General features: G+C 43.8%; 1 protein-coding gene across 4 annotated transcripts in view; it reads left to right on the top strand.

Moving 5' to 3' along the window:
- ZFYVE26 (zinc finger FYVE-type containing 26) overlaps nucleotides 1-25,669 on the top strand; it is an 83,840-nt gene that overhangs the window by 44,538 nt on the left and 13,633 nt on the right. For 2 of the 4 annotated variants that reach the window (XM_007095158.3, XM_042989960.1), the window contains exons 29-42: nucleotides 945-1,081; nucleotides 2,880-2,911; nucleotides 3,593-3,729; nucleotides 4,638-4,858; nucleotides 8,787-8,934; nucleotides 9,192-9,401; nucleotides 9,881-10,099; nucleotides 14,011-14,208; nucleotides 14,894-15,093; nucleotides 15,927-16,068; nucleotides 16,361-16,420; nucleotides 17,607-17,789; nucleotides 18,572-18,616; nucleotides 21,273-22,721. In XM_007095158.3, coding sequence (XP_007095220.2) covers nucleotides 945-1,081; nucleotides 2,880-2,911; nucleotides 3,593-3,729; nucleotides 4,638-4,858; nucleotides 8,787-8,934; nucleotides 9,192-9,401; nucleotides 9,881-10,099; nucleotides 14,011-14,208; nucleotides 14,894-15,093; nucleotides 15,927-16,068; nucleotides 16,361-16,420; nucleotides 17,607-17,789; nucleotides 18,572-18,616; nucleotides 21,273-21,476 — 2,136 coding nt within the window. In that variant the 3' untranslated portion in view covers nucleotides 21,477-22,721. Of the gene's footprint in view, nucleotides 1-944; nucleotides 1,082-2,879; nucleotides 2,912-3,592; nucleotides 3,730-4,637; nucleotides 4,859-8,786; nucleotides 8,935-9,191; nucleotides 9,402-9,880; nucleotides 10,100-14,010; nucleotides 14,209-14,893; nucleotides 15,094-15,926; nucleotides 16,069-16,360; nucleotides 16,421-17,606; nucleotides 17,790-18,571; nucleotides 18,617-21,272; nucleotides 22,722-25,669 lie in introns of those variants that run through there. The other 2 variants (XM_042989961.1, XM_042989962.1) reach the window with 2 other exon arrangements.

Below are 25,669 nucleotides of genomic sequence, written 5' to 3'. Positions count from 1 at the left end.
AGAAGAACTACCAAATCTTAAGACTTTGGGTTTATCTTTGACCCAACCAGAAATATTTTCTATATTCAGACAGGTGGTAGACACCTTCCAAGGAGCCTTAAATTTTAAAATCTTTTTTTCTCCATTCTAATGAAAGAATAAACAGAGGCAGAGTGGTATAGCAGGAGGAGTCACCAAACACCAAGCAATCTTCTTTCTAGCTCCCCTTTCACAGTAGGACAGGTGGCTAGTAGTGGTTTTATGTGCTAGCTCTGGAGACAGAGGACATAGGTTCTAATCCCAGCTCTGCCTCTTACTAGCAGTGTGACTTTTTCAGTCTCAGATGCTCACTTGTAAGCTGGGGATGATATATTTGTTGGCCCATAGAACTGTAAGGACTGGGTATGATAACAAATGGTACCACACTTACCACAGTACTGACTGGCTTATTAGCTCGGGGCTGATGAGAACGATGATAATGTGATCTCTCTGTGACTCTTTTCCCCTCATCAGTGAAAGAAGTATGTCTATCAGCCTCTTACAGTGGAATAAGACAGTACTAGTAAAAGCATTTTGAAAAAAAAAAAAGATACTTTCTCCTCATCATCAGTGTCGTGAAGAAATGTGATATGTGTTGATTGAGAAAGTCCCTTCTTCCCCACTACGTTTTGCTGTGTCTTCACACATTGCCTCCACAGACAGGTAGAACTTGTCAGGAACTATTGCAAAACTAACTGTTCTATTACTTGGTCACCTTTGCCCACCATCTGAGAGATAACGTTTAAATGTCAGCTTCTTAAAGGCAAGGACTAAGTGTTCTTTCTCAGTAGAAGCCTAAGCACCTGGTATTCTAGGTGTGTCACAGGTGGCTAATACCAAAAGTAAATGGGTTGACAGATGTGCTCACCGTATCTGCAATCTCACCTTCTCCTCTTGCCTCTTCTCTTCCCAATGATACTCCTCAGTTCAACAGGCGTCATCATTGTCGCCGCTGTGGCCGACTAGTGTGCAGTGCCTGCTCCACTAAGAAAATGCAGGTGGAAGGCTGCAGAGAGAGCCCTACTCGCGTGTGTGACCAGTGCTATAGTTACTACAACAAAGAGTGAGTGTCCTGCAGTGGGGCCGCTACGTCCATTGGCCTCTGCACCACAACCCCACCCCCCACCCCCCTGTCCTTACACTCCTTAAAGTCTCATTGTGGAGAGCATCTGAAATCTGGAACAGTTACAGCAAGTTTTAATTTAGCATTCTTGCTGAAATGTCATTAACTCTACAGTGAAATGTTTGACTTTGGTCAGAGAAACTTCTAAGAGAGGAAGTAGGGGTGAGAGGAAGCAGAACTCAAGACTCTTACATGATGTTCTTCCTGATATCAGGACACATTGTTCCTGTCTGAGGCCAGTAGCCTCACCAATTTTTCAACCACTCTTGCTTCCGTTGGTTTCAGCTGGACTCAAAGGCACGTATTCACACCTGTTGAATGTTTGGGCATCACTTCCATCATTTCTAATCCAGCTAGTCAACCTGGCTTGTTACCCACAACTAGGACAGCCCCCACACCTCCCTACACACAGTTTACCTAATGACAGAAACTGCTTATACCTCTGACAAGACAGATTGAGACTGTTTGCTGGCTTACTGTTGCTCAGTTTTTTTCACTTCTTCTAGCAGCAAAGGAGGGTGAAACTAAGACTCCTAGGCCATCTGGGAATATGAGCCAAAGAAACTCCTCAAAAGCAAGTTACTCGTGTTTTGCTTATGGACTTAAATTGATTTTATATTCTGCTCAACAGAATTATTGCGTTTGTTTTAAGATGAACTCTTTTTGTCATCATTTACCATGATGATTACTGGTCTCCTAGGAAGGAAGACATACCATGCTTATATTGCCAGTTCTGTGATCCTGACATACTGCTTGCCTCCCTCGGAGTAGAGGACAAGATAAATATCCATATACCATATTGCTGAGATTAGAAATGAGCAGTAAATTGATGGAGATTCTCTTACTCAACAATTACTCAGCAATAATCACTGTGTCCTCAAGGGGGCCCCATGTTAGTGGGGAGACCTTAACAAACAGACCACAATGTCATTGGATGAGTGTAGTGGTAGAGACACACAGCTTAGCCCGATGGTGAGAAGATTTCTTAAAGGTATAGCACCTGATCTGAGCCTCTGAGTATGAGAAGTTAGTAGGTAAAGAAGCCAAAACGGCATGCCCAGGAGTGGGAGTGACAACCGCAAAGGTAGCAACAGGAGAATATGTGGATTGTTTGAGGAAGTATAAAGAGGCTCGAGCAGTGGCTCCTCGTACAGGTGATAGACTTGACCTCTGAATTGTGGCATCAGGACTTAGTGCTTGGTGATGCTAACTGAAATTGACCAGAGCCAGTGGCAGAGTGGAGAGGACTTTTATGGGTTGAGCACAAGTCGTGGGTGGCAGGAGTTGGTCTCAAGAGATAACCAGGCTAGGTCATAAGGACTGAAACTGCAAATGTGGAATACTTTTACCCTGAAGAGCTATGGAAGAATTTTAAGCACAAGCATAACATGACCAGATTTGCATTTTTGAAAGCTTGCTGTAGCTGCAAAATAGAGAGTAGGTTGACAGAGTCAAGGACACCAACTGGGAAGCCATTGGAAAGGTTCTGGCAATAAATGCTGAGGGCCCTTTCTGAGGCAGGGATGGAGGGAGATATGGGGACATTTAAAGAGGTATTTAAGAGATGGAAGGGACAGAAAATGGTGAGTGAGTGGCTGTGACAGGTGAGGGACAGAAAGGAGTTTGGTTGGTTCCCTGATATATTTTACTTGGATAATGGTGTAAATGTCAATGCTCTATACCAAGTTCAAAACCGAAGAAGAGAAGGAATTCAGGCATTTCATTTTTCTGTTTCCAGTGTGCCAGAGGAGAATCCAGAACAACCAGAAGGTAAGGTTGAATCATATTCCTGTGACTCCTTGTTTATATGTTCAAGTTGGCTCTTTCTTCTTTCTTCAGTGTTTCAACTGCAACTGATACCCTTAATGGCAACTCAATACAACTTGTTGGCCAAGGAATAAAGAAAATTATTGGCATTTCTATCAAGCCGTTTCCCTTAAAATTTACCATCATATTAACCTACCATATTTGGCCATTAGCTTCCAGCACTCAGAAGGCCAGCACCCAAAGAATTTGATCCCTAACTTTGAATAGGTTATTTCTTTTTTTTTTCTCCTGGATTTCCCCTTCACCACCATCCTACCTCTGAATGCTACCTCCTTCCCCCAACGCAATCACTATTAATAGTTTGGTTTATATCCTTCCACAGAAGTTAGTTTTTAGGGTAGCCAATGACTCAGCCCTCCATTTGAGAAGGATACACATTTCAGAGTTTCTTGTGTGAAGCAATGGGTTGTATGACAAACACTGTAACACTCATCCGGGATCTTCCCTGGGGAAGAAAGTTTGAGATACCTAGTAAGATCTTCTAAAGAAGATAAAGGGGACCAAGGAGAGACAGAGACCCTCAGATAGGCAGGGATCTGCATGTAGTTCATGCCAGTTTTCTGGCTGGGGCTACCCTGCACTGCTGGTCAGTTACTGACACACAGATGGCACTTCTCTTCTCAGCACCACCCAGCTCCAAGAGTGAAAGCCCGCCATACTCAGCTGTGGTGAGAGTCCCCAAAGCAGCTGAGGTGGAATGGATTTTGGATCTGAATGAGGAGGAAAATGAGCTGATGCGGAGTGAATTCTACTATGAGCAGGTAATGGCAATAAGTGTGATGGTCATTTGAGTTTTTTTCTAACATATAATTATGGCAAGAAATGCCAGAGATAGGTGAACACAACCTGGCCGTCACTTACAGCATAATAATATGGGAGCTAAGACAAGTAAACCAACTGAGGCAGAAAATGGAGAGCATCTTGGAAACATGAGAGATCAGTAAAGGCTTCATGGAAGAAGTAGCATTTAAGATGATCCTTAGAAGAGTAGTAGGAGTGTGACGAGCAGAAATTTGGGCGTTTTAAGGAGAGTGAGGATAGGGGAAGGGCAAAGAGTGCAAAACTAGAACATCTGAGCAAAGGCACAATGTCAAAAATTGCAGGGCATGGTTAGGGGACTGGAAATGGTTTAATTGGAAAGAACATAGGGCGGTAATAGAGAGGTAGTAAAAGGCAGGATTGAAAAGAGCTATTTATGGATAAGGCCTTGAGTTCTGCAGTAGGGAATATGTACCTGGTAGGCACCAGGGACCGTGCAAGGTTTTGGAGTGTGCTTTTGGAATATTAATTCAGCAACAATGGGTCTATGCTTGAAACAGAGACTTCTCCAGCAAGGCGACTTCCATAGTCCTTGCCAGTAATAAGGAAGATCTGCACTAGTGAGAAAATGGAGGGAATGTGTGGACATCCCCAAGAAGTAGGTAACACATGAACACAGTATTCCCGGTATGGGAACGAAACCTAGCAGCCAGAGCTTTAGCAATGCCACTTAGAACACCTGCAATTTGTTGAGTTTCACTCCTACTTTGCTGTGGAAGTTGGCTCCTTCCTCCAGTGTAGTTCAAGCCTGGCAAAATAGGAAGAATAATTCCTGCCATCCAGCTACCTTTGAAGAATGCTTTGGTCCCGAAGCTCACTATGTGTTTCTCTCTTCTCCCACCCTGGCCAGTCCCCCAGTGCCTCCTTGTGCATTGCCATCTTGAATCTGCACCGGGACGGCACTGCGTGTGGCCACCAACTAATTGAGCACTGCTGCAAGCTGTCCCAGGGCCTCACCAACCCAGAGGTGGATGCAGGGCTACTCACAGACATCATGAAGCAGCTTCTTTTCAGCGCCAAGATGATGTTCGTCAAGGCTGGCCGGAGCCAGGACCTCGCTCTCTGTGACAGGTAAATGGGAATGAGTCTCTGTTCTTTTACGTGGGTATCATTTCTATCTGGTGGCTTTTTCTGGCCCCACTATGAGTTCTCACCTCACCTTCCTCTCTCATAAGACCCACTAAAATGTTTTGCTTCTCAGTTTGATATTGGTGAAATGCTGCTACCAGATCACAAGTGATCTTCCCTACCCTTGTTTTTCCCTGGGTGGATCCTCAAAGCAGAGTGTTCTGTAGCACTACCCCATCAGAAAGAAAGTAAACGCTTTGGTTAATCTGTAATTAAAATCAATTTGGGGAAGCACCTTTAGTTTCTGTGGAACTGTCTGGCTTTAAGAGAAAATGTGCCCTCCCTAAATGTCCAATGCTTAGCCTTGGCCAGAACTCTACCCTAGTCTTGACCAAATCCAGACTATTGCCTCAGAAGTTCTGGGTAACAGATCTATAAAGCACACTGGGGGCTAGTCTATCCCTGTGTTACAGGTAGGAATCTGCATCATAAAGTAGAAATATCTATAGAAAAGGTAAGACTAGGCCCCAGATCCCTATACAACCTGCTGTGCCTCCGTTCATTAACTTGACAGTGAAAACTCCCAGTTCTCAGCTTATCTGAGATGTGTGACTCATGTTGTGTGTTCCCAACACTCAGTCCTAGCCAGATATGGGAGCAGAGAGCATAATTTTCTTTGAAGTGTAAGTGCCTCAGGCCCTTACTCAGTTTTCACCTGCAAATTCCCAAGATGGAGAGCCAGTGCAGTGAATCTCATCTCTACTACTTCCTAGCTCTGTAACCTTGGAGAAGTCTGTTAACTGCTCTGAGTCTCAGTTTCCTCTTCTATAATATGGGGGGTGTTAATAATACTTACAGGGCAGTTATGAAGATAGAATGAGAGTATCCATGTGAAGGGCTAAGAATAGAGCCTTTGTACTCCAAAAATGCTAGTTTTATTATTTTCATTAACAAAACCAGGGGACATGTGGGTGGCTCAGTTGGTTAAGCATCCAACTCTTGATTTTGGCTCAGGTCATGATTTCACGGTTCATGACTTCAAGCCCCACTGTCGAACTCTATGCTGACAGTGCAGAGCTTGTGTGGGATTCTCTCTCTCCCTCTCTCTCTGCCTCTCCCTTGCTCACATACATCCGCACAGGCAGTCACGCGCACGCACACATTGTCGTGTGCTCTCTCTCTCAAAATCAATAAAGAAACTTTAAAAAAAAATTTATAAAGGAGGGCCTGGGTGGCTCAGTTTGTTAAGCATCTGACTTCGGCTCAGGTCATGATCACAGTTTGTGAGTTCAAGCCCTGCTATGGGCTCTGTGCTGACAGCTCAGAGCCTAGATCCTGCTTCAGATTCTGTGTGTGTGTGTGTGTGTGTGTGTGTGTGTGTGTGTGTGTGTGTGTGTCTCACTCACACTCTGTCTCTCTGTCTCTCAAGAGTAAATAAAACATTAAAAAAAATTTTTTTCAAATAACAAACAGAAGATTGAGAAAGACGGGAGGAGATGTAACAGAAAGTGGAAGGAAGTATAAAGGAAGTATAAAGGAGTTAATTTCACTGTTTCATACTAAGAGACAATAGAGTCTATATCATTTTTCAAGTTAATAAATGAAGAAATAAGTATATGTTAAGTAAAGTTTTTTAAATAACCATGAAAAGAACCAAAAATCTACCCATTTACCAGAAATGGAGAAGTGAAGAGAACAAAAACCACTCCATATAGCAGAAAGTAGAAGTTAAGGCAAAAATAAAAATATATCTAAATATACGTCAAATGTCAGTAATGGAAATGAAATAAAATCTTATTAAAAGAAAAAAGTATTCAGATTGGGGGGAAAAAACAAATTTAACATCAAGTCCTATACTTCTTTCAAAATCTAATATAAGTGGAGGAAATATTCACTTTAGGCTATAGACAGCAGAAATTAAGAAGGTGCTAAAAAAAAGAGGGGGGCGTTGGCAGGAGCGCCAGGGTGGCTCAGTCAGTTAAATGTCCAACTGAGATCAAGCCTTGAGTCAGGCTTTACACTGACAGCTCAGAGCCTGCTTGGGATTCTCTCTCTCACCCTCTCTGTGCCCCTCTCCCACTTGTGCTTGCTCTCTCTCGCTCTCTTTAAAAATACATAAACCTAAAAAAAAAAAAAAAAGCAGGGCACCTGGGTGACTCAGTCAGGTGAGCATCCAACTCTTGATTTCAGCTTAGGTCATGATCCCAGGGTCACACTGAGCATGGAGCCTGCTTAAGATTCTCTGTCTCTGTCTCTCTCTCTCTCTCTCTCTCTCTCTCTCTCTCTCACCTCCTCTGCCCCTCCCTTGCTGAAGTGCATGCACACAAGCACTCGCTCGCTCTCTTTCTCTCTCTAAAATAAAAAAATTAAGTTTAAAAAAGGAAGCATTTCCTTCAGTAAGATTCTCAACCCCAGATGCTGTGCGCTTCTCTTTACAATGTACAACAATTGCTTTACATTATATGTTTGTAATTTATAGATTCAGACATGCCCATTCTAGATGATTTCTTCCCTCCTGCAGTTTTCATCTCTCATGTGTATTTAGAACTCCTGGTTTGCACAGTATTTTTCCACTGTTTTTAACTCATACCTCCTTCTGAGAGACATTTAAATAAATAAATGTTTAAAAACAAAACTCACATTACCTGTTACTACACGTTTGTTTTTTTAATTTTTTTACACATTTTTTTAAATTTTGTTTTTAAGTTTATTCATTTTTGAGAGATAGAGACAGAGCATGAGGAGGGGAGGGGCAGAGAGAGAGGGAAACAGAATCAGAAGTAGGCTGTAGGATCCACGCTGTCAGCACAGAGTCCAACACGGGGCTCGAACTCATGAACTATAAGATTATGACCTGATCCGAAGTCGGAGGCTTAACCGACTGAGCCATCCAGGCGCCCCTTACCTGTTATGACAAATGTACAATACATTATGATACCAATTTTGTTTTTACACCATGTACTCTCCCTTACCCCATTCCCACTAAGTTGAGAATGAATGATGTCCTGAATCCCTTTCCAGGGAAATTGATGGACAAGTAAGGATCCATGGAACTTTTTTCTAGACTTCTAAACAATTACATATAATTGTATATAACATATGTTACATAATATATATATATATATATATATACACACACACACACACACATATATATATAGTGTAATATATATTGCACAATATATACAATTATATTCAAGAACTTTGAGTGTAGGACTGTTTCAGGAGCACTGTACAAAATGACCCAGTTCTCTGGGCTCTCTGTCACCATAAGGTTTTTACAATCACCAGGTATCAGGAGTAAGATCAAAGATGGCAGTGCTAATGGGCTGTAGCACGGGGTCATCCTAAGCATGGGAAGAAGATGTCAAGTCCAAGAGATTAGAATCCAAATGAAGGACCAGGTTGCCCTTTCCCAGCAGCATCTCCAAGGAAAGTAGTGACGTGGCTTCTGTACTGACCAGAAATACAGGGCAGGCCATTGATAGTCTCTGTGCTTTCTTCCTAGCACGCAGTTCTAAAGAACCAAAAAGCAAGTGGGCAATTTATGAATCTCCTAGTTGTAAACATCCCTACTCTGAGTATTAATATCTGGTATTTAATGATTACCTTCAAAATTCTAGACTCAATGCTAAGCCCTTTTACTTGGGCTATTTCATTCTATTCTTAAAATTATTGTATATCCATTTTACAAATGAGTAAACTGAGGTAGAGAAGAGTTAACTGACTTGCCCAAGGTCATAGAGCTGCTAAGTGACAGAGTTGAGATTCAGAGAGTCTGACTCCAGAGCCTTCTCTCATAGTGTCTATGTACCTCTCAATTCTCATTACCACATTTTGCACTGGAATTGAAATAGAAAACATTAAAGCAGCAACTATTCTTAGTAAGACTCGGTAGAGCCTCATTGCCTTGCCTCTTTCCTCCCTGTAGCTACATCAGCAAGGTAGATGTGCTGAATATCTTAGTTGCTGCTTCATATCGCCACGTGCCATCTCTGGATCAGATCTTGCAGCCGGCTGCAGTAACCAGGCTAAGGAACCAGCTTTTGGAAGCTGAGTACTACCAACTGGGTGTTGAGGTGAGGCCAAGACAAAACTTACCTCTACCCAATTGTAATGACTTGCCTTTGCCTGGCCTTGCAAACAGGTATTGTCATCTCTCAGTTGTCCTTGGCCATAGGGAAGTATCTAGAGCATGACAAGTTTGCCAGTGGGGAGTAATGGCAGGTGGGATGATGGGGAAGGAAGATGATTGGCAACAATGGGAAAGAATTGGTCTTTGGGACTTTCACTGGATTTAGGTGCCTCTCACTAAAAGGAGCAGTTTTTCCTCCAGATCTCCACAAAGACTGGCCTTGATCCCACTGGAGCGTGGCATGCTTGGGGCATGGCCTGCCTCAAAGCCGGGAACCTCACTGCTGCACGGGAGAAGTTCAGTCGCTGTCTGAAGCCCCCTTTTGACCTCAATCAGCTGAGTCATGGCTCAAGACTGGTACAAGATGTGGTTGAGTACCTGGAGTCCACAGTGAGGCCACTCCTGTCCTTGGTAAGAAGACAGCAGATGGAGAGTCGGTTCAGGGAGGAAAGCTCAGGAGCAGTAATGACCTGGGGAAAGAATCAGTGTCCACTCAGCTTATAGTGGCAGTCCCGGCTCAGAGCTGCCAGATTTAGATTTTATTCTTTCCATTTTACATAATTAGGTAAGTAACTCTATATGGTTAGATAAGTAATACAAAGTCCATTTAAAAAAAAGCAAACTACAGAAAAGTATTTTTTAAATGATAAAAATTATACATAATCCCCTACCCAGACTTAAGTAATATCTAGATTTTGGTGAATTTTCTGTGTTATGTTTTTGAATGAAATTGGTGTTATAAACACAGTGTTATAGTATGATGGAGAATTGTAAAACTGTATTGTAAGGTTGTTTCCACATTACTAAATACTCTTTGAAAGCAATATTTTCAGAGGCTGCTGAGAATTTACTGAGTTTTATTTTTCTTTTGCACTCTCCTTTCCTGTCAGCAAGATGATGATTATTTTGCTACCTTGAAAGAACTGGAAACTACCCTTCGGACCCAGAGCCTCTCTCTGGAGGTGATTCCTGAAGGGAAAATCATGAACAACACCTACTACCAAGAATGCCTCTTCTACCTGCATAACTATAGCACCAACCTGGCCATCATCAGCTTCTACATGAGGCACAGCTGCCTACGGGAAGCGTTACTCCACCTCCTCAACAAGGTGGGACTCACAAACCCAGCTCTCAAAGAGCAGTGTCCACTCTGCCCACCTGGGTTGGCCCACTCAGCTTTAAGGGGAGTGATAGCCCACCTGAAACTTAACCCAGTGCTGAGCTATAAGATCATCTCTGGCAGAGTCAGGTAAAAATAGAAAGCTCTATCCATTTAGATTATGATTTGATACATGTGCAACAAGTCTTAACCTGGATCCTGGATTACCCCTGTGATTGGCAATGACAAATTTCATTCCTTCTCCCAAAACATACAGCAGAATCAAATAGTAGTTGACAGCATGGTCTCTAGAATGAGATAGTTGGTATAAGTGGTGTGACCTTGAGCAAACTTGTCTACCTCTCTGTTTCCACACACCTCCCACCTACCGTGGGACTATGTCCCACTGCTAACTCAGCTGCTGGTCTAGTCAGAGTTGTCACAAGGGCCAGGAAACACCCATGATCCTATATTTGGGCCCCAAATATCTAATGGGAGGAGAGTGTGCTCTCCTTTTTTCCCCTCTGACATCCTCTGTCCTCCTCCCACAAGAGGTGAGGGCACCACCAAAGTGCATTATTTCTTTGGAGCCATTGTTAAGCAGAGTCAGAACTCTGTTTCCCCTGACCCTTTGGTATTCACTTTTTTACAAGAATGTTCCAAGAATATTTTCAGAGGACTTGGCTGATTTGGACCAAATCTCATAGGAAAACATAGGAGTTCAATACTTCAGTTTCAATCTGCCACCCTAATTCAAAATGGCCGCCAGAGAAAGTTTACAAATGGACACATCTTCTAGGGTTGCTCCAGGTGAAGTCTACTGTTCACCGTCATGGTGACCATACCCCTACAGGACAGTGAAAGGGAAATGTTTTCACTACTGCCTTAGCTACTATTTCTTAGCTACTAACCAGGTTTCAGGAATAAAGTAAGAATTATTTTATTTAGGGTTTAATTGCTAAATTTTTCCTTTTCCTCAGTTTCCAAATGAGTTTTGAGATAAAGCTACCTTTCCTAAACACAAATTGAGAGTGGAAATCAACCAGTTCTGTTTCTTCTAACTGTTGACTAGTTCAGAGAGTTAATCTGCTTACTTACTTATCTTGGTATAAGCTGACAACAGCATTACCCTGCTTTACATTTGTCAGAGCTAGGAAAGAGCCTTCTTTTTATCTCCTATAATCATATTTACCCTTGAACCAAAATATCTTAATTCTCAAGCAGATAGGGAACAACAGAAAAACACATTGTGAAAACTACAGCTGACTGGCTAGAGCTGGAAGGTGTTCTGTTGCTGGTCTCGTTCCCTGCCCTTTTCACCCCTTTACCTGCCGCACTGCCCGAGAGTGAGCTTTCTAAATCGGAATACATGCTATTTATGTTATTCATAGTTGATGTTATTCGCCTCTCTGAAAGGCCCTCAGAAGATCCCTGTGGCCATAAGATGAAGTCCAAATTCCTTGGCATGCATACAGGACCCACCCAGATCAGGCCCCCTGATTTCTCCAGTTTGTTTTCACAAGTTCTAGATATGCCCTACATTCCAGGTTTATGAAATTATTTACCTTACGCTTTCTTACCTCCGTGAATCTGCATGTGCTGTACCTCCTACCTAGAATACCCTGCCCCTCTTTGTTTTCTTGGAAAACTGTTTATCCTATCAGACCCTCTCTGTTGAGCCTCCATAGAACACACAAGCAACGTCAGTCCCCACTTCCTACACACCACCACTGTGTCTAGAGTACAGCTCTGTTACCGTGTTGATCCCATCGCATTGCAGCTGCTTCTTTACAACTGTGTCATCCCTTCTGGATCATGGAAGCTTAGGTTTTACCTCTCTGTGTCTTCAGACGCCTGGCCTAGTGCCAGTTATGAATGAATGAGTAGATGAATAGATTAAATAGAAGCTCTTAAGGTATTGCTCTTCTGAGAAATTCCCATTCCTATGGAGCTGATCCCCCTGCTTTTTAAAGTCCGTCCTAAAACTTTTAAATTAGGTCTGGGTTTCTCAGTTAGGAACAGCCAGAATCAGAAAAGAAGTCCTCACCCACTGTGGATGTCCTCAAAGCTCAGAACTCTTCCAGTTCTAAACAGCTTGTACCCAGTGCTGCAAGGCCGACATGGTTATACTACTGTGAGTTTATAGCCATTCTTTACTCTCCATTAGTTATTCACAGTTTAAAGTCTAAATGCCCAGATGATTTTTTTTTCTATGACTATAGAATGCGGATTTAGGACACAGGGTCTCTGAACCACAGATGAGCTTCAGAAGGGAAGGGATTAGTATATGTGTGCACTTTCCTGAGGAGTTGATCCATAATGTTTATCTTTTATTCTTTCATCCAAGAAATATTTATTAAATAGCCAAGGACTATTCTGGGCATTGTGGGAAAAAAACAGACAAAAATATCTGCCCTCATAAAACTTACATTATAGCAGTGAGACAGACAATAAACAAGGTAAATAAAACCTGTAGTATAGGTGATGAGTAAAAAGAAAAATAAAGCAGGGAAGGGGCAGGGATGGATGGGGCAGTTTTGGAAAGGATGCCCAGGGAGGGTGACACTCAGTAAAGGCCCGAAGGAGCTGGGGAGTGAGCCGTGCAGATTATGGAGAAAGCGTAGTCTAGGTAGAGTGAGTAGCAAATGCAAGGGCCAGGGTGGCTCGAGCAGAGTGAGCTGGGGAAAGCATAGGAGCAGATATGGTCAGAAAGGCAACAAAGGCCCAGTCATACAGGGACCATATATGGCCTTGTGGACATTGTGAAGGTTTGGGCTTTGTCCTGAGTGAGGAAAACCACTGGAAGGTTTTGAGCAGAGGAGTAACATGATGTGACTTATGTTTTAACAAAACCATTCAGGTTGATTGGTTGGCATTAGACAAAAAAGAGGCAGGAGCAGAAAGTGATAGACCAGGGAGGAAGCTATTTCAATAATCCAGGCAAGTGATAATGATGCCTTGGCCAGGGTGGTCAGATAGAGGCAGATTCTGTATGTATTTTGATGGTAGAGTCAATAGAATTTGCTAGTGAATTTTATACTGGGGAGGGGAGAGAAGATCTGACTGAATTTTAATCTGAACATCTAGAAGAATAAAACTGCCATCGGAGAAAGGGAAAACTACAGAAAGAAGAGATTTGGAAGAAACAACCAGGAGTGAAGTTCTAGATGTATTAAGTCTACTAGATACCCGAGAAGACATTTTGAGTAGGCAATTGGATATTTTAGACATACACTTCTGGAGTTCAGGAGGAATGAACAGGATGGAAATAGGGATCTAGGCACAATCACCAAATAGTTTTAAAGCCATGAGACTGTATGAAATCACCAAAAGAATGAGTATAGAAAGAAAAGAGAATTAGCTTCCTCCTAAGCCCTGAGGAAATTAAGAGGAATCAGCAAAGGAGATTGAGAAGAAGTAGCCAGAGAAGTAGAAACAAAACCTGGAGAGGGTAATGTCCTAGAAGCCAAATAAAGAAAATCTGGCCAAAAAAAGAAAAGGAGGAGGAAGCCATCAGCTATATCAAAAGCCATCAGCTATCCACCTGATAGATCAGGTGGAAAACAAGGGCACAGAATTTTAGATTTAACAATTTAGAGACCATTGGTGACCTCGGGGGCAGTTTTAGTGAGGTGATGGGTGCAAAAGCTTGATAAGAATGGGTTGAAGAGACAATCACAGGAGAGAAATTGGAGACTGAGAGCATAGATGACTTTGTCAGGGAGCTTTCTGTTCAGGAAAGGAGAGAAGGGAGCAGTCATCAGAGTGGGGTTCTCAAAGGAATCTGTGACTCGTAAAATGTTAAGAAGCACCACTGTAGAAAGAAGCTGAAGGTGTGTGAGTGGAAGGAAATCCAGAGTGGATCCCAGAGAGTGCCAGAACCAGGCTCAATACTTGACTTTTTGCCTTGCCCTGCTGCAGGAGAGTCCTCCAGAAGTCTTCATAGAAGGCATTTTCCAGCCAAGCTATAAAAGTGGGAAGCTACACACTTTGGAGAACTTGTTAGAATCCATTGATCCAACCTTAGAGAGCTGGGGAAAGTACTTGATAGCTGCCTGCCAACATTTACAGAAGAAGAACTACTACCACATTCTATATGAGCTACAGCAGTTTATGAAGGTAATAGCCCCTTCCTGCCCTCTACATCTGTTGATGACAACCTGCCAACGGAGAGACTGTGCAAGATGAGGGAACAAGACTGTCATCTGGTCCCTGACTTCACTATTTGACCAACCCTAGAGCAAATCCATGTTGCTCTCTAGCATTGTTGAATAATGTTGGGATTTCCATTCTCATCCCAAAGAGACAAATCGTAACCTTGTCAGTAATGGCATTCTTTAGAGTTCAAGGAATGTGAAGGTAAAAAAGAGGTCTGTGGCAATTTCGAAATAAGCATGAGGCATGAATGCAGAATTCATAAGGAATAATAAATAAAGTGTTTTTAGAGAAGGTGCATGGAGAGGTAACAAGGTTCTCCCAATCTGTCCCAAGGTTGCAAACACTAAATCACAGAGAAATTGAACCATTCACAGCCAAAGTGAGACCAAAGCCAAGCTGAATGGAAAAGCAAAAGTATCCTTTTTGAAGATCTCTTGTGTGGTGGAATAAAGTCCTTCCCAGGAGCTCAGCCAGTCAGTTCACTTTAGAATCCCTTGGGCTTAGGAGTAACTGATACAAAATAGTTGTTCAACCCATGCTGGCGACTAGGCTTTATGGATGGGAATCAAGTCAGAATTTTCCTAACAGCCCCACCTTCCAATATCCCTGATCTCACTTGATCTGAACATTCATTTCCCTCTTATAGGACCAAGTCCGGGCCGCCATGACCTGTATCCGGTTCTTCAGCCACAAAGCAAAGACTTACACAGAACTGGGAGAGAAACTCTCGTGGTTGCTTAAGGCCAAGGACCACCTGAAGATCTACCTCCAAGACACCTCTCGCAGCACCAGAAGGAAGAAAACCACCTTCTTCCAAAAGAAGATGACTGCAGCTGATGTGTCCAGGTAGACCATGGCTCAGGGAACAATTAGGGTGGGCAGAACGGCTAGAAAGGAGTGTCTGTTGGCGATGAAGCCGCTCTTGTCCATTCCTAAACCCTTGAAAGAGAACCACTCATCTAAAGGGGATCATTCCTGAGTGACAGTGTGCAGTACAAGCATGCAAAGCCTACAGAGGAGCTCATAGAAGAGAGTGAGGGAAGTACTGGGATGAGACTACATGCCAAATGCCTTCCAGTAGGCAGGTGGAAGAGGTCCTCAAGGTGTTGGCCTGGCCCATCTCCATCTTCCTCGCACACTCCTCCCTTCTCCCTTGCTGAGTGACAGCCACACTGGCCTCCTGGGGGCTCTTTCGCACACCAAGCCCTTCCCTCCTCTCAGTCTTTATACTTGCTTGCCCATTACACTCCCTCTGCTTACAACACAACATCCAAAGTAAATGCTGCACCCTGCCTTCATTGCCTTCATAGCCCCAGTCGCTAGATATTTTGTGTGTTTGTTCATTATTCATCTCTCCTCTCGCCTATGAAGTCTGTGAGGGCAGGGTTCATGTCTCTCTTGAGCTCTGTTGTTATCAGTGGCACATGGTGCTTCCTAAATACTTACTGATGCAGGGACTGGACTTTGTCCAGTTCCACAGAGCAGCAGTTAGTCTGTACAGGGCACCAGACCACCCTATCTTGTTGTAACTGATCAGAGGGTATTTTGGATTTCTTCTCTCTCCATATCATTTCTTTCACCTTTTCCATCGCCATCTTATCATGATTTCTCAGTCACCCGGCCCTAGTCCCTCCTGAAGCCCCTCGTGAGGCTACACTATGTGTCTCCTGTCGCCATAGGCACATGAACACACTTCAGCTGCAGATGGAAGTTACCAGGTTCTTACATCGGTGTGAAAGTGCTGGGACCTCTCAAATCACCACCTTGCCTCTGCCAACCCTCTTTGGAAATAACCACATGAAAATGGATGTTGCCTGCAAGGTACCTAAGAATGTTTCAGACCTCTCACAGACTATTCTCTTTCAGAAGCTTATCACAATTGTCATCATCTAGTTGTATTTCGGTTGTTTGTTTGATGGCTGCCTTCCCACTAAGACATGAGCCACAGAAGGCTGGAGATCAAGTCCATTTTGATTACTCTAGTATCCCTAGTGCCTGGTGCTTGGTAGAGTCTCAACAAATATTTGTTGAATAAATGAGGCCCCTTATTCTTGATAGAGGGGCTACTCCAGTAATTATTGCTTCTTTATACACATTTCCCTCTCCTTTTCAGGTCATGCTAGGAGGGAAAAATGTGGAAGATGGTTTTGGAATTGCATTCCGTGTTCTGCAGGTATGTCTTGAATCACTCAAGACTTATTCTGAGAGCAGTCAGCACCTGACCACAGTTCCATGAGAGATTGTTCTTCAGAAAACTTTTATCCCAAGATAAAGCAGATTTACATATACATCATGAATGTAGTCGAGGTGGTTACCACAGAGCAGAGTCACATTCATGATTCTAGGACACATTGCCAAAAGCCAAGTAACCAAGGACAGATTCATCAAAAGCTATCAGGTCTAGAACAGCTCCTCACAGCTGTTCCCCTGCACAGCCCCAGCTTGTGCTCTGAAGGGAGCATGACTGAAGGATGTGGCAGGTGGGGGGAGATGGTCCTGTGCACCAGGAAGAGCCGCAGACAGCAAGGACTGCCCCTCCACACTCCATCTGCCCAGGTGCTGGCTCAAGGAGTACCTTTCCTGTTGTTTGTGGTGAGAAGACACAGGTGCAGCTGCGGCGCTCAAGAGAGTCTGGGGCAGGCACTGAAACCACAGGGGCAGAGTTTCTACAGACCACCCCCACCACACGGTTCCATGCAGACACCCTAAGGACCGTCATTCTCTGGGGTGGGAAGAGCACACTGTGTGTCTCAAGGATCAGTGGCTTCGTGAATGATCGGACCGGTTCCTTTCTTTTCCACATATCAGTGTTGGAAAAGTCTCTGCACATGCAGCTACCCCTGGCGGTCAGGCAGGGCTGCAGCTCCTCCCAGACTCTGATGAGGATTGTCCTAGACCACGACCTGACTTAAAGGGTTTATCTGGTAGTTTCCAGCAAATCAGTCCTTTGGTGAACTGGTCTGTTTCCAAACACTGAGGCGTCTCTCGATAGAGCACCAAGTGTCCACGGCAGCAAATACTAACCCCCGACATCCCTTTCCTAAGAGAAAGGTGGCTCATTAGAGAAAGAACGAACTGGGAAATTGGATTATAATGTTTTCAGAAAATGTTAAATATACTATTTTAGATATCAAGGTTATGATTTTTATAGTTGTTTCTAAATGTCTGCCTAATTCCAAAGAGGAACTTTTTGCTTGTTTTTGTTTGTTTGTTTGTTACGTGATTTTTTTTTTTTGTCATGACTACAATCAGTATGGCTTTCTACACCAAGCATAGTGGGAGCTTTTTAAATATTGCCTTCCTTCCCCTTGCTCATGTCCTCTGCTACCCTAAGGCCATCATTCCGTGTTCTGTTCTAGGACTTCCAGCTGGATGCTGCAGCGACCTACTGCAGAGCTGCCCGGCAGCTGGTGGAGAGGGAGAAATACAGTGAAATCCAACAGCTGCTCAAGTGTGTCAGTGAGTCAGGCATGGCGGCCAAAAGTGATGGGGACACCATCCTCCTCAACTGCTTGGAAGCATTCAAGAGAATTCCACCCCAGGTGTGCTCGCTTCTATACCTCTTTGCCCCTCTATCTGTTTCAGTGTCTTCATATCCCTTTCTTTATTTTTCTGCTCCCCATAATGTACTCATAATGTACTGAAACTCTGTAAGATGCTTTCATGTTTCTGACTCCTCTGTAATCATGGCCTCACCCTAATCAGCCCTTCCCTGGAATAGTGGCCTCACCCTAATCAGCCTTTCCCTGAAAAGAAAATTCTTGATAATCTCTATACCTGGAAGGTGTCCCTCAATATCTATTGTCTAATATTTGCAACACCTGGAAATGTCTGTGGACGACCAATTTGAGCTTCTCCCTGTGATTGTAGAGGAGGTCAGGGTGAGTCTGTAGATGGCCTTTGAAGCATGTTGCCTATGAAATTGCCCCCCTCTGGCTTCTTTGTGGAGTTAACGAAGCCACATCCATTCATGAAGGCCAAGAACAGGCCTTTTTGGAGCTGTTCTTTCTCCTCAAATTCCCCAGCTTAGTGTTATCCCTAGCTTTCCTTTGGTGCCCTAATAGCAGAAGTTGAGTTTAAGGGATGCCTGGCTGCCTCAGCCAGTGGAGCACGCGACTCTTGATCTTGAGGATATAAGAAGTTCAAGCCTTACATTGGGTGTAGAGATTACTTACAAAATGAAATCTTCAAAAAAAAAAAAAAAGAAGAAAAAGTAGTAGAGTTTAACAAGAGTCAGAATGACCAGGCTAAGACTGGATTGGGCCTCAGCTCCCATGCTGGGGACTCTTCTTCCTCTCACAACTGCTATTTCTGTTCTGCACAGGAGCTGGAGGTCCTGATCCAGGCAATACACAGTGATGACAACAAGGTGAGCAGAATTTTCTCCAAACCTGGTGTTGCTCCTGAATAGCACCTTTTCACCTTTGTCCCTTGCTCCCCACAAAACTTGTACCTCAGCTTCTTTGTTATCCAGAGATGGAGCTGGGGCCCAGATGGAGGTGCAGAAGGGAGAAAACTGAGAGAGAACGCACATTGACTCTGTGAGCCTTTCCTTCCCATTTCTTTATCCCCAAGACAAACATGTCCTAGGCTACTGTTGAATCTCCATTTTATATGCAGAGCTTTTCTGAGAGAGTCCTAGGAAATCCTTCATATCAGTCTTCAGGTTGACTGAATGAGGTTCTCAAAGTGGGCAGACATTTATTTATCCTGGAGGGAAAAGGGTACCCTGTACAGTAAGAAGGACACCCCACCCAACCCTTGACCAACAGATATCCATTAGTGTCTCCTTCTCTAGAACAGGCCATTTCCCTGAGGTCAGTGATCTCTTCCCTGTTGAGTAGGAAATCAGTGCTTTTGCCAGGAGTGCCAACCAGCATAGAAGTGCTCCCAACTACTCCTATTTGTGCCTAACTACAGGCTAATCTAATCTGTCTGCCATCCAGAGGAAGTCTCACAGGCCAGGAGAGGCATAGGAAAACCAAGCCAGACTGCCCTGGCCACTAGCAGTGGGAAAATCTGGCAGCTGAGTCCCTTGTGAAGAAAACTAATGTCAGGCACATGGCTTTTTTTTTCCTTTAATTTTTTTAAATGTTTATTTTTGAGAAAGAGAGAGAGAAAGACAAAGTATGAGTAGGGGAGGGGCAGAGACAGAGACACAGAATCCTAAGCAGGCTAAAACACATGGCTCAAACTCACTAGTCATGAGACCTCAGCTGAATGTCCAACCGACTGAGCCACCCATGCACCCCTCAGGCACATGGCTTCTTATACAACCACAGAACTGCTTCCCATGGCAGTTTTGCTAGTCCCTGTACTGAATTTACCAGGCCTTCTTCAGCTGAGGGATTAGGAAGACTATGTTCTTAGCATTTCTTCATTTATGCATGCAACATCCAGATGACCTCATATAGGATAGGATTCTGATATTCTGAATTGTGGAGAATTACTATTTCAGAATCATAATGAGAATCCAGCAGCCAGGCCAGATACCCCGGTTCCCTGATCCCCAGACTGCAGACCTTTTCCAAGCCTTCAGTGAGCCTCCCCCTCAGCAGGACAGCAGGACAGAGGCTTTGCCCTGGGAAAGACATGCATTAAAATCTAGGCAGTTGTTCTTTTTCAGGGTTGTTTTTTTTTTCTTAACACTTATTCTAATGCACTTAAGTGATCTTAGGCTAAGGTCTTGCCAAAAACCAGCCTTATTCAGTTCCTATTCCAGACTGTCTGGCAAAAATGCCCTCTTCCTATAGGTATGAATGTTGCCTGACAACTTATGATACTGTGTTTAACATACATAGGTGCTAAGTAGAGCCAAAGGCCTGGGTGAGAGTGAACATCATGGGGTAGCAGGTAGATACCCAAACAGCAGGACTTGATCATGATCACTTGTGAGCCTAGAGAATATTGGACATCTTCTAGCTTTAGCAAATTATCTGTAGCTGAGCTTCAGATAGAAAGATAGAAAGACTTCAGTGACCAAGACAATAAAGATGGAAGATGAAATATGAAGAGAGAAGAGTCCCCTCCAACCACCAAGAGGGACTGTCACAGCAAAAAGTCAGCTGTTAGTAAAAGCTGAGGCAACTCGTTAGGGTCTTGCTATTGGCTGGCATAGCACACTGGCAAACCAGGGATGTGCTGGTGAGCTCGGGGCCCGGGAAGGTGTGGGCTCTAGTCTCCATTAAGCTGGGGATTTGTGAGATGGAGGGTCTCCAGAGTGCAGGAGAGACCACCCCTCACACCTGAAATTGAGACGCTTCTGATCCAAACAGCAAAAGTAAGTCAGTGTGAGATTATCCCTTAATTAGCCCTTTTCTAACTGTGTGTGTGTGTGTGTGTGTGTGTGTGTGTGTGTGTGTATGTGTTCATCCCTGAACTTCCTATTACAAGATTTTAAATTCAGCAGGTTGAAACCAAAAAATAGTGAAGGAAGAATCTTTGTGCCCATCGTAAGGGAGAGATATGATGGCTCATTCATTCATTCATTCAATCATTCACTTAATGCATGTTTATTGAACACCTGCCAATGCCAGGCCATGTGCTAGGCACCAGGAGTACAAGAAGTAGAATAAGCGGACACTATTCCTGGCCTCATGGGGCTTACAATCTAGTCAAGGAAACAGACATCAGATAATCACCCAAACAACTATCAAATCATAATTTGTCAATGACAGTGCTGACCCAGTACTGACCCTGAAGCTAGCAGGAAGCTGGAGAGCCCAGGATAGTGAGGAGGAGGGCCTCAGAAGGAAGAGACAGAGACCAGATTCTGCCTGCCTGCCTGCTTTTCTTCTTTTTGAAATTTTTAGGTTACTTGTAATAATTATAAAATAACAGTGTAATAGGTTAACATCCGGAATATTTGAAGAGTTGCTACGATGTAATGAAAGACAAGAACCCAATCTTTAATTTGGTAGGTGAGAAGTGCTCTCGTCTGCCAAGCTCTCTGACACAGCTCTGTGTGTGTCGCTTCAGCATTGGTGATGGTCTCCTCTTGGCTGTCTCTTATGCCCAATTGCCAGGTTCAGGCCTACCTGACATGTTGCAAACTGCGTTCTGCCTACTTGGTTGCCGTGAAGCAAGAACACTCACGGGCTGCAGCCCTTGTCCAGCAGGTGCAGCAGGCTGCCAGGAGCAGTGGGGATGCAGTAGTGCAAGACATCTGCACCCAGTGGCTTCTGACGAGCCACACCCGGAGCACCCACAGCTCAGGCTCCAGAAAGTGACCGTGTGCAGCAGACGCCTGACTACTATAGAATAGGAGAGATGGAGATGATCTCTACCTCTCCCCTCCTGTGCAGTGGGACTTCCCCGGCTCTGCCCCAGGTAGGAAAGAGCTGGATCGGACCCTACTTGCCACCTTGGGCAAGGATAGGACCTTTCACGCCACGCAAGTGCCATGTTTCTGTCAAACTGTGGGATCTACGTGTTCGTCCGGAGATGGCCAGTTCTTTCTACCTCAGCGTGAGTAAGTGTGTGTGCACGCTTCTGTGCACTCATGTTTACGCCTAAGCATTTCTGAACAAACAAAACTCTCCCCCACCAAAAAGAGGCACTTTACTTTAGACTTCTGCCAGTCTGCACACCTTCCCTGCGTTTTGGTTCTTAACCCGGGTCATCCTCTTTGTACACAGTTCCCTCCGTGTGGAGATGCTCAATGGCTCCTCAGAACTAGAAGGGTTTTACAGAGAATTATAGAGCAGCACCAAAAGGATTGCCTCTTTTCTTCCTTCTCTCCCCAAAATTCAGAGATGGCGAGGGGCAAGTGCTACCTGTGGAATAAAACTTCCAAGTGTGCCCTCTCACAAGCACAAGGAGTAACCATGAGTCTCTGGAAGGTAGTCTGAACAGAAGCGTCCTCAGGTGCTGGCGTCTGAAAGCTGTGGGTGCAGACAGTGAGGGGGCCAGAGCCCCACTCACCAGCAGAGGGGCACCATTGCATTCATGCTGTGGGGAAAGAAAGGGGAACCTCTCCACAAAGAATGCAGGGGGCTTGCTTACAAACACAGAACTGGCTTTTGTGAATATCCCTGCAGGAAAGAGAGAATGTGGCTCCCTCTTAGAGAGTCTGGGGAGAGAAATGGTAGCCAAGATCCTAGCCCTAAAATGGCTAGACTACCTGTTTGAGTTAACAGCCTGTTTGTGCTCCTTAAAATGGTCAGGAATCCACTTCCTCTTCTGTCCTGCTTCTCTACAGTCTCATCAGGACCACAGGGTGAATCCACAGAGGCCTAGGGTCATTGAGAAGGCAGTACACTTCCCTGTCTTCACAGAGGGAATCAGGGTTTGGGCCTGCAGACAAGAGTCAGAACAAGGGGATGATGAAAAGGTCCTGTCCAGTTGATGGAAAACCAGGTGAAGTACTCCTTTAATATGCACAGGCTTGTGTTCCCACACCAGATATGATTTTTTTTTAATGTTTTATTTTATTTTTGAGAGAGAGAGAGAGAGAGAGCGCATGTGGGGGAGGTGCAGAGAGAGAGGAAGACAGAGAATCCAAAGCAGCCTCCAGGCTCTGAGCTGTCAGCACAGAGCCCAACCCGGGGCTCGAGCTTTCAGACCGTGAGATCATAACCTGAGCCGAAGTCGGACACTCAACCAACTGAGCCACCCAGGCACCCCCAGATGTGATTTTAAAAGGGTCTGTTGTACTCAATGACTTGGATTTGCAAGTGAGGGCCCTAAGAAAAAGCTGCAGCTCTGAGCCTCCCACCAGCCAGAGCTCAGTCTGTTGATCTCACATCTGCTGCTGAAACAAACAGGAACTGGAAGCCAAAGTCAGTATCTCTGGTGCTTAGACCCTGTGGATTTCTTTCTGAACCAGGTTTTTTGGTAGTAAAAAAATAACCATCATGGGCATCTGTCAGATTCAAAGTTTTGGTCCTGTAGAGAAGAGAAGCTTCAAAGAAAATATTAGATCTCTTTTGGGGGAGGTTTAACAAGTCAAGTGGCTTTTCCTTCTTCGAGTCATACAATGTATCTGTCTTCCAGGAAACATCATTCCCTGGCATCCGCTTGTCCTTCTGAGTCTGCCCTCTTTGCACTGAACATAAGCACTTTATATGAATGGGTTGCAAATCTTGCAGCCCTTAATTTGGGATGTTAAAACCAGATTTTTCTGACTTTTTCCTCTAATTAGTTGAACTATAAAATAGGTAACCATTGACTAGACTGACATAAGATGACACTAAAGGCCTTTGAGCATCACGCTGTGGTCTCCAGGGAAAAAAAAGTACATGTTGAAGGGTTGAATGTTTTACTACAAGCAAGCCACAATAAAGTGTCTGTCCTACCAGTTTCTTGCCTTCATGACTGTTTTGTGATGTCTCGCTCTTACCCTTCCCTTCCTTTTTGCTTTGTGTTCTGTGTGAAAAGAAAACATGGGTGGGGAAGCTCAGATGGCCTTCAATTCTTGAACTTTCTCAAAATGATTCCCATCATAACTAATGACTCTTTGGTTAGAATTTATCTCAAGTTTCCAATGTGTTCAAAACTGTGAGTGTACTCTCTACCACCAGAAAACTTTTCCTTCAGTTGGGTTTGTAGGTAGAAATAGGTTATACATTCATCAGGTGTAAATGGTAAGTGAAAAGTCCCTCCCATTCCTGGCCCCTCAGCCCAGTGCCTTCCCAGAGGCCATCATTGTTACCAGTTTCTAATGTATAGTTCCAGAGCTATTTTATTGCATAAACAAACAGCAATGACTAAAGTATTCCATGGCCATATAAAGATATGCCATAATTATTTAACCATTGTCTGTTGGGTATTTTAGGTCATTGCCATATTTCACCACTACAAATTATGCTGCAGTGAATTATCTCGTCCAGAATACCCTGGGTCAGGGGTGCCTGGGTGGCTCAGTCACTTAAGCATCTGACCTCAGCTTAGGTCATGATCTTATGGCTTTTGAGTTTGAGCCCCACATTGGGCTCTGTACTGACAGCTCAGAGCCTGGAGCCTGTTTCAGATTCTGTGTCTCCTTGTCTCTCTGCCCCTCTCCCACTCACGCTCTGTCTCTCTCTCTCTCTCTCAAAAATAAATAAACATTTTAAAATATATAAAAAAGAAAAAGAATAGCCTAGGTCAGAGGATATGTGCATTTGGCAGATATTGCCGGCTGTCTTCCAAAGAGATCATACCAATTAAACTCTCCCACCAGCAGTATATAGGACAGAGCCTGCTTTCTCACACCCTTGTCTCAGTAGATCCCAAACTTTGTAGCTCTTTGCCAGTCTGGTAAATGAAAAATTTGGTACTCTGAAAAGTTTTTTAAAGCTATTCGTCATTTTTCAAATTGTGTGTGTCTTTTTAATGTCAACCAAATTATGAATCTTCAAAACCAAGCATAGGGTCTTTGCAGAAAGTAGAACTCAAATTTAGCTTGTTTTCTTGCCATCCTCTTAGAGCGTGTGTTTGCAGTATAATGCTTGAGCCATGGACTTTAACGTTGCTGCCGTTATCTCCTTTCTCCAGAAACTTATCTCCTCGAATTTCTCTTTAAAGAAAAACAACAACAGCAACTTCAGAAACAAACACAACAAATAAAAACTGATGAAAGTGGACCTGAAAATCATCTGTTATGGACATGGCACAAAGATGTGTCACAACACAGATAATTAGAACACCCAATCTAAATCTAGGATATGGGACCACGGACTATGTTTAGAAACCTGAGACACTCCAGAGTTACCAGATATCTTTGGCTGGAGCTTAAACAAAGCAGGTCAAATGCTATTAGACTCTCTTCATACCCAAGCAACCAAATATCAATAGTCACATAACCCAAAGGTTATGGCCTTTTCTTGGTCATCATCCTCTCTTCTACAGTAATAATGTTGACTGACCCATTAAAACTTCCAGTTCTTTTACAACAAATTCATTCCACATGTGATTACCAAAAGGCTTCTCCGGTGGAATCCTTTCCTGTTCCATTTCTTCATGTTGTTATTTCTTTCACCACCTACCAGTCTCTGGTCTGCCATTATCAAAACCCTTTCTTCAGGCTCATTTTAAGTGCCATTTCCTCTACAAAGTACTTGCTTCTCGGGCTATACTTCCTCTTCATGCCACTTAAAGGCTAAAATTCTTCAAAGTTCTATCCATTCTCTCTTGACATTTAATACTCTCCCATACCATCCCATAACTTCAGCAGTCATCTTGGTTGGCTGAGTTCTAAACCAAATTTGTCCCTCTTAACTCCTTTCCACATCACACCTGCCTTTTGATTGCTTCTTGAAGTCACCCACGTGGCTAACCTGTAACTAAAAATATCAAGTCCAAAATGGAACACATTCTATTCCACCTACAAACCTGATCTTCCTCCTTTGATGAATATTGGTATTACTGTTATTACCGTTATGCATGCTGCCGGGGTTAGCAACCTCAGGGTTTCTCTGTATTGACTATTCACCCTCCTCAT

This window comes from Panthera tigris, chromosome B3 (genome assembly GCF_018350195.1).
Source record: "Panthera tigris isolate Pti1 chromosome B3, P.tigris_Pti1_mat1.1, whole genome shotgun sequence".
Lineage (NCBI taxonomy): Eukaryota > Metazoa > Chordata > Mammalia > Carnivora > Felidae > Panthera > Panthera tigris.
This window is presented reverse-complemented; position numbering and strand designations above follow the sequence as displayed.